We start from the raw sequence: 12,998 nt of genomic DNA, 5'->3' as shown, positions 1-12,998 counted from the left end.
GGCCGGCCCATAAAAGCCGCGGGCCGGGCAAGAGCCCCTGCCGTTCCCGGTGTCCCCACTACCTTCTTGGCTCGCTCCTGCCGCGTTCTGGGACTGCCTGCCCACCGTGCCGCCCATGGCCTTCCCGCCGGTGAGTAGGAGCACGTGCCATCTCGCGAGGCCGCCCCGCCACGTGTTTCCGCGCGGTGGTGCTGCTGGGGGCTGCTGTTCCCGCCCGCTGTGCCTGCGTGGAGAGGGCATGGGAACCCCGAGCCCTCAGGACAGAAGTTTGTGGAGCTCCCCCGCTTCCTGTTGGAGCGCTGATGTGGGGTCCCCATCCCCTTTCGACTGGCCTTGGGAGGGTCCTGCTGCTGAGGTACCCCTGGGGAGCAGCTCTGATGGAGCTCAGGGAGCCCATCAACTGGCCCGTGCTGCCTTCAGGGAAGCGCTGAAGGAATGCGGGTCCTCGCCTAGCAACCTATTATTCCCTTCTTCCTGGGGCTTTAGGGGGAGGAAACTGGGTTGGAGGTGCTGAGCTCATGTTTGGATGGTGGGCATGTTTTGGCTATAGTGGGCACTTGTTACTCATGCGAGTGGTATTTTTGCACACTTCTAAACTGACCTTTTTTTAGTGTATGAGGTGACCTAAGGTGTTGTTTTATTCGTGAACTGTATGCTGAGAACTCCATGTACTGTCTGGCTGGGGTAGGGGGGTAACACCGGAGACTCAGTTTGTAACTGAGGTTGTTCTGAGTGAGACAAATCTGTTAAAAAACTAGTTCTTTGTTTTACCCTTTGCTATTCCTCAGCTGAAACCAATTAACGCTCATTACCAGTGCCCGTGTAATGGGCTAACAAGGTGTGCTGGCACCTGGAGTGCTCGTGAAGGACTTCAGGTGCAGCTGTGCACAGGGTGGGAGCTGGGCTCAGGGACGAGCTCCAGGACCCTGTTGCTTTGCTGTAGTTCGTCTCGACTGGAAGTCTCCCTAAGCCAATTAAAACCTTATTGAGCTTTGACAATCTGCTGCAACAGGTATCTGTGGGGATTGCTTGTGAATGATGGCTTTAAAAAAGACAAAACCAAAAAATAGCTGCCTTGATGGTGAAATGCCTTTTAAAACAGAGAATTTTGGCAACACTGTGGTGTTCTGAAGTCAGTGCTACCCTGTGAATTAAGACCAGTCTTAATTCCAGCCAGGTGTGTTCAAGAAAACTACTCAGTAAACCCCGGGACAGCTGCTTAACCTTAGCATTACTGATGGTGGGAGAGCTGGTGCAGCCTTGCCTTACACTTTTTGGGATGAGGTGGAGTACCTTGCTTGGTGGAAACAGTTACACCACTGTTGTGTTTTGCATGGGTGTAGCTGACTTCAAGTTGACAAGCAAAACATACCATCAAAAATGGATTCTCTGAGCTGCCTTTCATTGAAGCATGGAGCCATCTTGGCTTGGTAATGTTGACATGGGCAGCGTTTTTACAGCATCTTAAATTTTGCTTTGGGATTGAAGACCCTCTTGGTTGTAGCTATAGCTCCAAGAACCCCTCTGGGCATCAGCATGGTGCTGTGCCTGGGTGAGATTTCTATGGAAGATGTAAAAAGCTAAGGTAGTTTTTTTGTTTTTTTTTTTCTTTTCAGCTAAGGTAGGTGAGGTGGATGAGCCCTGTCTGCTCCACAGCATCCCCAGGAGCTAATGCACATCTTGGCCGTACTGGCAGCCAAGCCTGTGTTTAATGACTTCCCTAAGGATTAGTCTATCCTAATCCTGTGCCAGTGCTGTTGTGATGCTGCAGGTTCTGCCTAGCCCTGGGATTTCATTATCTAGATTTCCTGCAGGTGTGGGGCCTCGGGGCTGTGGAGGCTCCTCATTTCCACTTGCCTTGAACACCTTTGCGGTGTTTTGGTGCACAGGTGGGTGTTGTGCCACTGACTGAGTGCTGCTGGTTGTGCCTGGAGTGGGCCCTCCTGCAGGTAAACTCTGCAGGCTGTGGGGAGTCTGCTTGGGGCTGGTGGGATGGGAAGTCCAGGGTCCTGCCAGCTTCCTAATGCACTGCAAGGAAGGATCCCAAACAAGGGCTCTCTGCCGTGGTGGTAAGGCTTGCTGGTGCTCTGTTGTTCTGAGGGAGGGGAACTCCTTGCTGTTTCTTGGCACTTCTTTTCTCAATTCCATGTGTTTGCTTGGGTTGCAAGAGGGGTCTTGAGCCCTCAGTCTTCTCGGGATGAATTTTCCTGCTTGGACGTAAGTTCTTTGTTGAGTTATGATGTGGAGGACTGCCCTTCTGCCTGAGCTTCATCTTGCTGTGTTTGTGTATGATGCTGCTTGGGTCCGTGTTTCTGACCTCCAATGACTTAACCTACAGTCTCAGAATCGTTTGCTCTGTGGTACTTTGTGCCTCCTGCAGAAAACTGAATTGCCTTTGCTGCTTTGGTTCTGATCCAGGGGGCTTCCCTAGAAACTTTTAGCTCTCTAAGAGACTAAATGTCTTACCAGGTGTTGGGGAGTGGTGTTTGCTGGTGGTTTTAAAAGCACCTGTAGCTGGATTGGCTTCTCCACTGACTTGTTCATCCCCTGATAAAACTGTGTTTGTGCCTCTGGGTTGGGATTGTGAGGTGTAGCAGGATGGAATCGCTGAGAATGGCTGTTGGGTCACTGGTTACACCCCAGGGTGTCTCACATGGTGCCAGGAGGACCCACCAGTGCTGCTTCACTGCTGCCTGGAAGCAAAGGCATCTGTAGTTTGTAGCTGCAGTGTAGAGGGCTTCCAGGAAAGCCTGGAGAAGGCAGTGTGTTGAATTTGCGAAATCCTTCCAGGTGGGGCAGGGAAAGCGAATCCTACCGGGGCTCTGGTGTGCTGTGCTGCCCATCTTGGCTGGGGATGATGGAGTGGCACCAGCTCTGGGGACTCGGCCTCAGGCGTGGTGTGTTTCTCTGGGCTTTGGTATTGACTCCGAGATGGAAGCACTTGGGTGGGTTCTCCAATTTGCGAACTCTTTTCACCATCCTCTCCAGGCTCTTGGGCGTGGCTTGGGTTCTTAGTGCTCTGGAGACCTGCAGAGCTCTTCTCAAAGGAGTATCTTATTTTAGGGTTGCCGGAGAGGAGGGTGAAGCGCCTGCGAGGTCCTCCTTACCCTGTGTCCAGGATGATTGCAGTATCCTATGGATATCCTTGACGGTCTAGGGTTAAAAGCTCTCTAGCAGAAGGGATTTTTGCAGAAAGGTTTGGCTGTGTTCTCGCTGGTTTGTGTTGCTTTTTGGAGCAGGACTGGTGCTCCCAGTTGCGGAGGCTAAATGAGAGGGAATGGATGGGGCGTTCAGCTGGCTGCTCTGGGTTATTTTGTCTCGCTAGTGCAGACTCCTAGGAAATGGCTTTGTGTCCCGCTGGAAGTGGTTCTTTCACAGGAACAGGAGTAGAATGCGGAGTTGCATACTTGTGCCAAGGCAGCCTGATGCGGCACTCCTTTTTATTCAAGATGACTGGCAATACTTTTGTAATTTGAGCTTCTGTACTCCAGCTGCTCTTTAAAGCACGCTCTGCCTGTTCTCTTAGCCTGCGGCTCAGCTCGCTTTTAGCCTTACGAGTGTTCTAGAGGAGCGGCCCCTTGTCTGGCGGTGGGCTCCGATGGCTGCTCCTGTGTTAACCAACATTTCCATGGGTGTTATCGGCTGCAGGTTTATTACAGAACCCAGACAGATTGACTCCTGAGACAGACAAGGGTCCGGACAAGCCTGAGTTTCTGAACTTCGGGGGTAAAATGACGTGTTTAAAGGGGGAATATGTGGCAGGCGCCTCGGGAAGGCTGAACCTTCGTACTAGCTCAGCTGAGGGGGCAGGAAGAGGGCAACATGGGGCCGGGAGTTCAGGCTTAAAAGGAGGCTTGCACCCTCCGAAACCGAAAGAGAGAGCCCTGCGGGCATGTGCCCCCGTGGACAATCTCTCCCTTTATTTGAACAAAGTTGCAGGACTTGTCTGTCTCCTTTATGTACACTGGCTTTCCACAGCGTGATTTCCTGTACAGCTCTGAGCATTTCAGTAGCCAAAGATCCCAGCCCTCAGCACTGAAGAGAGGCTAATGGTCCTAAAGGGGCTGGAGTTCTTCAGCAATTGTTGGGATCTCCCCTGAAGGCACCGTGCGAGTTGCCCTTATTCCTGCTGCTTCCAGGACTGGGCTTCCTTTTCTTTTTAGCTGTGTGTGGGGCAGTTGGGGAAAACGAAGAGATCTTGCACCTGGTAATGGCGAGGTGGGGGTTGGAATGTCAGTGCCAGACATGGGCTGGGCTAATACTCCCCTCTCTTTGTGAGATGCAGTTCAGACCGGACTCCTTGAGAGATCAGCGAGGGGTCAGTTGAAAGTAAACCCAGCTCGGTGCTTCAGACTTGGTTGCGAGTGTTGGAGAAGTGGAGGTTAGTGAGGCCTGAAACTTGCAGAAGCACATCCAGGAGGTGCCTCTAATTGTCTGCTTGACAAGTACAAACGGCCCAATTTGGAGCTTCAGTGTGTGTTGGAGGAGCAGGGGCTCGTTTGCCAGACTTGATGCTCTTCAGTTCTTTGGATTTAGGTTTAACCTGATTTAATGGCCAGTATTCTGCTCCGGAGGCCAGGACTAGGGGGGGTTGTGCCTCCCTGCTCCTCTCTTTAAAGCAGGCTTTAAATTGCTCAGCATGCTTGGGAGCAGTTGTGCAGTGGCTTTTGGGTGGTGGGTAGACCTGTCCTCGGCCTCAAAGCATTGGTAGCGATGAAGCTTAGTGGCTTCTAAATTGTCAAGGGACTCGAAAGTGCTGCAGCTGCTCCCGAAGGAGCCTGGATGATGTCAGTGTGAGCAGAGCTGGGAAAGCAGCTGCTCTTCCCGGTTCTCTGGACTGCAACCAGGGGTGTGATGTTTCTCAGGCAGGAGCTTTACAAGAGGTTATCTTTTTTAGGATGGTTGCAAATCCTTGATGCTGGTGCATCTGTGCCCATGGAGGGTTGTGCTAAAGCAGAGATGGTTTGGGGTAACTGCCTTTGTGGTCAGGAGCTGCTGCCTGAAGGGAAGATCAGGATTTTTATCTTCCTTTCCTCAGGGTTTGGGGCTGTTTGATTAGCTGGAAAGCAGCGTTGTTTGGCTTTTTTTCTGAAAACCTGAAGTGATTGCTGCCGACTTGGGTCATTCCAAGATACTGTCCAGAACTCGAGGATGGGCAGTGAGGTGAGCCTTGAGCTCCTCTGCCATGCATAAGAGGAGCTGCTGGGTTCCTTGTGGTGTCTGCCTGGACCATGAGCATCCCACTTGCCCCTTGGTGTCAGGAGACTGCTTTTGGGGTAGAAGGTGTGTGCCCGCATTAATCAGATCTCTGCTGGTGTTGTGATGTGCTGGAGAAAAACAGCAGGGAGCTGTGTTCACAACCCTGCTGGTTTGGTGTGGCTGTCAGTCTAAAGTCCATCCCTGGTATTCTGTGTGTGATGGGCAGTCTGCTCCAGTGTGCTGTCCAGACAAATTGCTGACCCGTTTGCTTAATTGCTTTTTTAATGCCAAGGATTGGGTTTGAGTGTTGCTAAAACCTGAGCTAATGTGAATATTGGAGGCAGTCCAGGCTTTCCACAGTGTGTTGAAAGCTGAGTACTTACTTATTTGACACACATACCGGTTCTTTTTCCTCAGGAAGAAGATCCTTTAAGGAGTATAAAAGACTGCTGGGATAGCCCGAATGCTCCTGCACTTTCCACTTGCAGCAATGCGGATATATTCCGCCGAATAAATGCCATGTTGGACAACTCTCTGGATTTCAGTGGAGTCTGCACCACGCCTGTCACAAAAAGCAGATGTGACACCCTGCCAGGTGATGGAGGGGGGCTGCTGGAGTGGGGAGGCACTTGGTGGGGCCTGGTAAACTGGTGGTGGTGGTGGTAATCCTCAGTGGTGGGGGTGTTGGCATGCTTGGTACTGGGGGTGGGGGGGATGGCTTTGTGTGCCTGAATAATCCATGTATTCCCTGGCAGCCTGGAGGTGCCTGGGAAGGCTTGCTTGCCTCCTCGTGGTGCTGTGGGTCACTGTGGGCAGGATGCGAGTGTACCCTGCCTGACCTGCCAAGTCCTGGTGGGAATATCTCCAGCAGACTCCTTTAGTCTGCCTCTCCTGGAGGCAGGATTCATCTGCTCTCAATATTACTGGGGCTGAGTTGCTGCATACATTGGAATTGTGACAGAATTTTGAAAAACCGTGTTTGCCACAGGTCAGTTAACCTGCATGTAAGAGCACAGGTGGGTGCAGACTTGCCTGCAAAGCAGGCTTGGTGTGATGAAATCAGTGCTGCAAGCCTCTGTTTCCTCCAGGTTGAGGGGAGTGGGCATGTTCTGCTGCCTCAAGACAGAAGTTATGCGCCAAAGCAGAGAGTGTTTGGTCTGGTCTTATTTTTATCCAAGTGAAGGACGTGCTTTTGTCCCTTTGCAGCAGCCCAGATCTTGCCAGTAACTGTATTTGTGCCTGATATTCCTTTTGCCAGCACATCTCTGAGCAGCAGTGCTTGTGCCCAAGGATTTGGGCACTTGAAAGGGATTGCTCTTGCCTCTCCAGCCTCTGAATTATAGGGTCAATAAACACTTCTGCCGTTATTGGAAACAAACTGGTCCCTCAGGGTATGTCCCAAAACAAAGTGAAGGACTGAACCTCCCCAGCTGATGACCTTGCCAGGTGCTGTCTGTGGGCAGAGCAGGTTTCTCTGCTGTCACGTGGAGACAGGATTGCCTTGGCCTCCTGGGTAATCTGAGTTTTAATCAAATGGGTGTGGAAAAGAGCTCTAAATGAGTGTCTGGGCACCCTGTGTTTGTCTGTTTGATGCCTGCACAGTGCAACTTTGTTCTGGGCTAGCAAAATGACTGCTACCAGATGACTTCCAGTGCAGCTTAATCTCCTGGGTATTTGAGGACTTAGCAGCGTGGACGAGGGGCTGATCTGGCCATGTGATCCCATGCTGGCGCTGCAGAAACACCAGAGGAAGTGAATTACTTGCTTCGAGGCCTGGATCCGTGGCCAGCATTGCTTGAAACCTGCTGAGTAAAGTGGCATTGGAGGCTGTGCTGGCTACTTCTGAGCAATGGTGTAGTGAACATTAACCAGTTCAGGTTAGTGGTGCTTTTTTAGAGATTTGCTGTTGGTCTGAGCTGGTTTGGATATTTTTATTTATTTTTTGTCCCCTGGCACAGAAGTAGCCAGCGCTGTATCTGATCTTATTTCTCCTTTATGCACTGGAAGCATAAAGGAGAAATAAGCAGAAATACTTTCTTTATCTCCTTGCAGTGGGCTCATGAAAGAATGGTTTCTGGCTTCTTTGTTTAAATCTTAGCTGTAGTCCTTCCTACTCTATATGGACTGGGAACATTTCATAGACTCTGAGGAGATGTTTGAGGTATTTCCTGACTGAGTTTCAGCTTGCCAAAGTTTACCTGGTTAATAAAGGAGATGTCTCTCTCTGCCAGAGCAGATTGATCTTGTGAAGGTGTGGATTAGTTCTGGTTTTAGGTCTGGGCTTAAGAACGGCGACAGCGATTTTAATTTGCAGTGCTGTATTTGACTTTGAAAAATATTCTGAGGGATAGGGGTGTTTGCCTGGCACGGAAGTAGAATTTTTACTGACCTGCTGCTTGCAAACCTCTGTTCTGTCATGTACTCTGGATTTTTGTAGGGATCTCTAGACCAAAGGGAAGAGCTGGTGATGCCTTGTCTGGAAACTCTTGAGTTTCCCAGTGGTGTTAAACTGCTTGTTTCAGGTGAGCAGTAAGTCCTGTGGAAGACCTCTGTCAGGGCAGGTACACTAGTACATGGATGTAAAAAGGAGCACATTCCTCTAGGAAATGTTAGTTTTGCTGCAGGGAAACAAAACTTGTGCTTTGCGTACACCCTAAGCTGCTTTTTTTTTTTTTTTTCCTGCTGTGGCAGCTGGAAGAAGACCAGTCTCACCAGTGAGTGCTGGAGACCAGGGTTGGGGGGCCTTGCACGAATGTTTTAACTCGTGTCAAATACCTTGTATAATGACACAAATGCTTATGATGTTGTGGGAGAGAATTCCCCACTTACCAAAGGATACTGGACCTTGCTGGGCTAGGGGAGGGCTGCCTTGGGCTAATGGAAATGTGAAGGTACTGGTAAGGAGACAACCTGGGCCAGCAGTTACCAGCTGTAAATTTGTGTATGAGTCAGCATCTGCCAAAGTGTTGGGAGCTCAGAGTTACCAGTCTCCTTGCAGTCCCAGCTTTGTTTCTTTCATGTTGGAGCTGGGACCTCTGGGTAGGTAAGGAGGGCCTAAATGCAGTAGCTCTGCAAGCTTTGTCCTGTGTTTAGAGTGGAAGAGTGCAGGGGCTGCTTGTAATGTTTGATAAGCTGCTAATGAGTCTTCTGCAAGAGCAAGCTGGCAGGGTCAGTGAGGCTGTGAATCCTGGGGCAGTCTATGATCTATAAATGGAGGAGTTACTTTGGCACCTGGGCCCTGGCCCGGGTTGTGCAGAAATTCACACCTGATGGCTGTAAGGCTGAGCAGCAGATTGCTAAAATTCAGAATATAGTGCAGGTATCTGGGAAAGTGGTGAAGCCTGGAACAGGTGGTTGGAGGTTTTTGCCTTGCCCTTGAATGAACTTTTGGGTAGATGGCCAGTGCAGTAGAGACCCTTCATCTCATGTGGTGTTTTGTCATTGCTCCAAGTCACTTCTGAAGAATCCTGAGTCTGTGGTGCTTTACTTTGTGCAGGAACAACTGTAGTTAGACTGGGTTATCATGGAACTCCTTGTTTGGGCAGGCATAATGAATCTGGAGATACACCATGAATGTAGTCGCTATAACAGGTGAAAGGATTGTCTTTTTACAACTTAAACTTTTTTAATGCCAGAGGTTGGGGAGGATACTTTATTTCAGCAGTAAATGCTTGGACTTTAATCTCTTTGTGGTCCCTCAAGCTTTTCAGTTGTCATCTTCAGGTCAAACTAAATTTATCCTGGCTTGGACTTGTGTTGAAGAAGCCCCTTTGAGCACTAAGAGGATTACACGTGGTGAAGAGATGGCAGAAGTTCATGACCTTTCACTAATGCTATTGGGGAAGCACGTGTGGAGACACTTTTCTGGGCTGACAGTGAAGCCACGCTGGGATCAGTCCAGCAGCAGCCTAAGCAATGTGAGAGGACAGGCTGATTCAGCACTCCTGGAGCCACGCAGAGTGTTATCCCCTTCTGGGCAGAGCTGGGACTGCTGCTGCAGGTTCAGCTTGTCACACCTGAAGTTGGATCTCTGTGAAGATCAGTTTGCAGCTGATGATGATCCTTGGTGAAGTTGGTTGCCTTGTCAAAGCCAGCTGTGTTGGGATGCCAGGGCTGGCCAGCCCCTCGAGGTTTGTGGGTAGCTGCTCCAGGAGCTCTCTGAGCAGCAGGCTCAGGGTGCTCTCCCAAACTGTGGAGGGCAGTGGTGTAGGGAGAGCTGTCATTATAGAACCTGTCTGGTGGCTTCTGGAACAGGCTAGTGGTGCTTCACAACTGCTGCCTGTCTGGCTGCCTCAGTCCTCTCAGGAGAAAGGCAGAACCTCCTCAGTGCAGGCCTTAACCTTTAGTGACTTTCCAACTTTCCATGTGGTGCTAGAGGTGGGAAAGACAGGATGGCCTTGACAGAGGCAGGAGTCAGCATCTCCTGCTGGAGCAGCTGCCTGTCCTTGAGCAGCTACTTTGAAAGGAATGTGGTTTTAAAGCCGATGCATGTGTTTATCACCTCTCTGAATAAGAACGTGAGCAAGGCCAGTTTCTCAACTGGCTGGTGGTTTGCTTGCCAGGCTTTAAAGCTGGGCCTTGCTGGGTGGAAGGTGCTGCCACCTACACCAGCTTTTGGAATCGCCCTGTTCTTTCTATAGGCACAACTTCCAGCTTTAGTAGAACTGGGAGTAAGTATCCCAGGAGAGCTTTTGCGTGCCTGTTGCTGGTTTCAACTGAAGGTAATGCTTTGTTTAAAAGGAGCTTTAAAGACATGTAGGTACCCCAAATGTCCCAGCAACATAGATCTTTCATTAAGCTCTGCTCATTTAACAACAACAAAGCAGCCATTATTTTCCTCTAACTTGACAGTCCATTGTGTGAAGAAATGGGAGATGCTTAAATGACTTCCTTTGGATGGGAGAGGCTTCAGATGCCAAGTTCAGTGTGTAAAGGCTGTTAGTTGTGGCCCATCAGGCTTTAATGATTCTGTGGCTGCTTTATTTAAGGAAAACTGAAGGACAAATGCAAAGCCAGACTAGCTGATGACTAAATTGGCTTCCTGTTTGCTCTTAACTGCAGTCAATTAATGACCTATCACTTGTTTAGCCTCCAAAAAGTATCTCTGATATTGTAATGTAAATTCCTCTGCTCTTCCTTGCTTTGCAGCCCCAAGGAAACATTCCAGACAGTGCTGGATGCAGGTGATCTGATATGCATGGTCTTGGATCAGGGAATAAAATTATTGGGGATGCAGAGACCCAAAAGGTAGCTCTGCTTACCTGGAGGTGCTGAGGAAGAGCGAGGCTGTTACTAGGAGCTCACCTGAAGCTGGCAGAACCATTCTGCCTGCCCCAAAGAAATGCTGGATATCTCATACACATCCCGAATAGTGAAATTCCACACCTATGCCTCAGAAAAAGAGCACACTTCCCTTGGTCTTGTTAGCTTTTGGAATTAAAGTGTCACATTGCCAGCGCTTTGCCTACATAAGCATGATGCTTCTCTCTACTGGAAAGTGGCTCTAGTAACCGGGTTTTGTATCAGATTTATGCAGATGGAAGCAGGTCAGTGTTCTGCAGAGCAGGGACTTGGCCTAGAGCTGTTGCTCTCCACACTGGTCACAGATTGGTGGTGTTCCTGAAGATCCAGTTTTCTGATTTGTACTGAGCTCTGTCACTCAGGTTTTGGTGCTGTAATTCTGTGACAGTCTGTTACTCTTGGAAGAGGGAGGCAGAGCAGCAAGACTGTTGCAGTGCCTCTTCCTTGCTTTCTGGAGTAGTTGTTTGCCAGCTGCTCAAGTTTTTGTGGTTATGGAATAAGGCAGACTCCATCTGGCTGTGAAACAGGTCATGTGGCAGTGTCTCCACAAGGAACTTTTCAGATTACAGGGGAGATGCTTAGTTGTGTTAAAGAAAAACCTCTTGTAACCAGTAGGCTTATGCTGAACAAGTGGTTTTCTAAGTCCCTGATGATCTCCTTTGCACTTTGGGAATACAGTTGGCTCATCTGAAAGTTGTGTTTTTTTTGATATTTGTTTGTCTTGTGTGTGGAAGGTACTTGAGAGGTTTAATTTTCAGGGATGTGATTCCCAGCCTTTACAATTGGAGGTGTAGAGAAGTGTGAAAGGAAAAGCAATGCTGCTGGTGGGAGGCCCACATTCAAGGAGGGGTTTCATCTGTATTCAGGATCTGGTCCCACCAGCATGTGGGAACAAAGGGAGACTGTCCTGGCTGTGGAGGTGGTAGGAATGGGATCTGACTTGATTCATGTTTGCTTAACCGTTCTGAGGAAACCCAGAGGAAGGAAAACCCTGTGTGCTGGCTTGTTAACTGGCCTTCCCAGATCTGGAAGGCTCAGATATCTGATCAGCTTTGTGCTAGGTTGAAGCACCACCTTTCTAGACTGATGGCACAGAGATGCTGGTGCTATGGGCCGGGAACTGAATCATGCTCCCTGCTCCTCCTGCTCCCTTAACTCACAACCTGCCTGTGGATCACAGCTTCTGCTGCCAGGCCTTGTGGATCCTTCCCACGCAGGCTTAGGCTGTAATTTCCTAAATATTTTCTTGTTTGAAGTGCCTGGTTGGTGAAGCCATGCTGCATACCAGATCAGGGGAGCAAACCAGGCTTAAAACTCTCTGTGGCTTGGTTTTAACCAGGTGAACTCCCCAGCCCAGCTTCCTGTGTGGAAACACACCTGCCCAAAGTGATGTGAGTGGGGATGGTGGGCGGGGGTGGGGCCTGGGGCTGTGGGAGCTGTCCTTGCCTGCAGCTCAGAGCTGAGCTCTGGAGATCCTCACCTTCAAGAGCCTTTGGAATGTCTTAAATCCAGGTCTCACAGTTCAGGTCTGGAAAATGCAGCTTTCCACATGGGCAATGGCTTGGAAAGCTGTCCGGCCTGTGCTGTGGCCTGGCTGCAGGGCTCTCCTGTACAGGCAGAAGGGAGTCACCCAGGAGAGACATTTGCTCTGAGGCCAGTGAAGGGAGTGTTTTGTTAAGGACTTTGTTCTCATCATACTGTTGAAATCAAACCCAACAGGCTTGGGAGGCAGGAGCTCAGTCTCTCCCAGACACTCGGGCACAAGCCCAGCGCAGCGCTGCTCCCTCTGCCAGGATGGTTTGCTTCCAGTGGCAACTCCAGGGAAAAATCCAGGTTGGAAGGGCTTGTGCTGGTGGCTGGTGCTTGGAAAAATCTGCAGTAAAGCACTTGGGTTGGGCTGTGTCAGGTTGCAAAGTGGAGTTTATTTAGTATTTGGTAGACATTTAGTTATGAATAACTTGGTTATGACTCTTCAGACTGAATTTTTGTAAGAAATTTAATTCTTCCTGCTCTAGTATCTGATTTGTTTTTTCTGCCTACAACAATTGATTGCTTTGTAACAAATCTCTGGACTCCTGACTTTTAAAAATAACTAGTCCAGAAATCTGTTTAAGTTCTTTGGTTTTTTTAGTTGATGTTTTGCCTGGATGACTTGTATCTGTCTTTCAGCCTGGCTGGGAGTATTAAAGGGGAAGCGGCTTGGGCTGGCTTCCGATGGGAAAATGTCTAATTAAAAACTGCTGGTTATCGGAGTGGATTCTGCTCTGTGCTTCTGCAGTCAGAGCTGTAACTGGTTTGCAGGCAGTTTGTTTTTCATGTGGATTGAAGTCATCAGAGAATCATGGATCTTTTACTTGAATCTGATTTAGGTTGATTAAGTGAAACAGTTTATTTCCTAAAAAATGTGAATAGTGAAGGAAAATGAGGCTGGATTCTGCAGAGTGAGTGCTTCCTGTTGCAGATAAATTTGTTGCCTATATTCCTTATTTCTTCAGTCG

The 12,998-nt window shown here is 49.4% G+C and overlaps 1 protein-coding gene across 6 annotated transcripts in view; it reads left to right on the top strand.

Moving 5' to 3' along the window:
• Nucleotides 1–24: 24 nt before the first annotated feature.
• The window catches only part of CPEB1 (cytoplasmic polyadenylation element binding protein 1), a 38,135-nt gene continuing 25,161 nt past the window's right edge, over nt 25–12,998 (top strand). For 2 of the 6 annotated variants that reach the window (XM_015639153.3, XM_015639152.2), the window contains exons 1-2: nt 25–130; nt 5,617–5,794. In XM_015639153.3, coding sequence (XP_015494639.1) covers nt 116–130; nt 5,617–5,794 — 193 coding nt within the window. In that variant the 5' untranslated portion in view covers nt 25–115. Of the gene's footprint in view, nt 131–218; nt 356–5,616; nt 5,795–6,825; nt 7,077–12,998 lie in introns of those variants that run through there. The other 4 variants (XM_015639150.3, XM_015639149.3, XM_015639155.3 and 1 more) reach the window with 3 other exon arrangements.

Source organism: Parus major, chromosome 10 (genome assembly GCF_001522545.3).
Source record: "Parus major isolate Abel chromosome 10, Parus_major1.1, whole genome shotgun sequence".
Classification (NCBI taxonomy): domain Eukaryota; kingdom Metazoa; phylum Chordata; class Aves; order Passeriformes; family Paridae; genus Parus; species Parus major.
The sequence above is the reverse complement of the archived record's forward strand: the minus strand, read 5'-3'. Positions and strand labels throughout refer to the sequence as shown.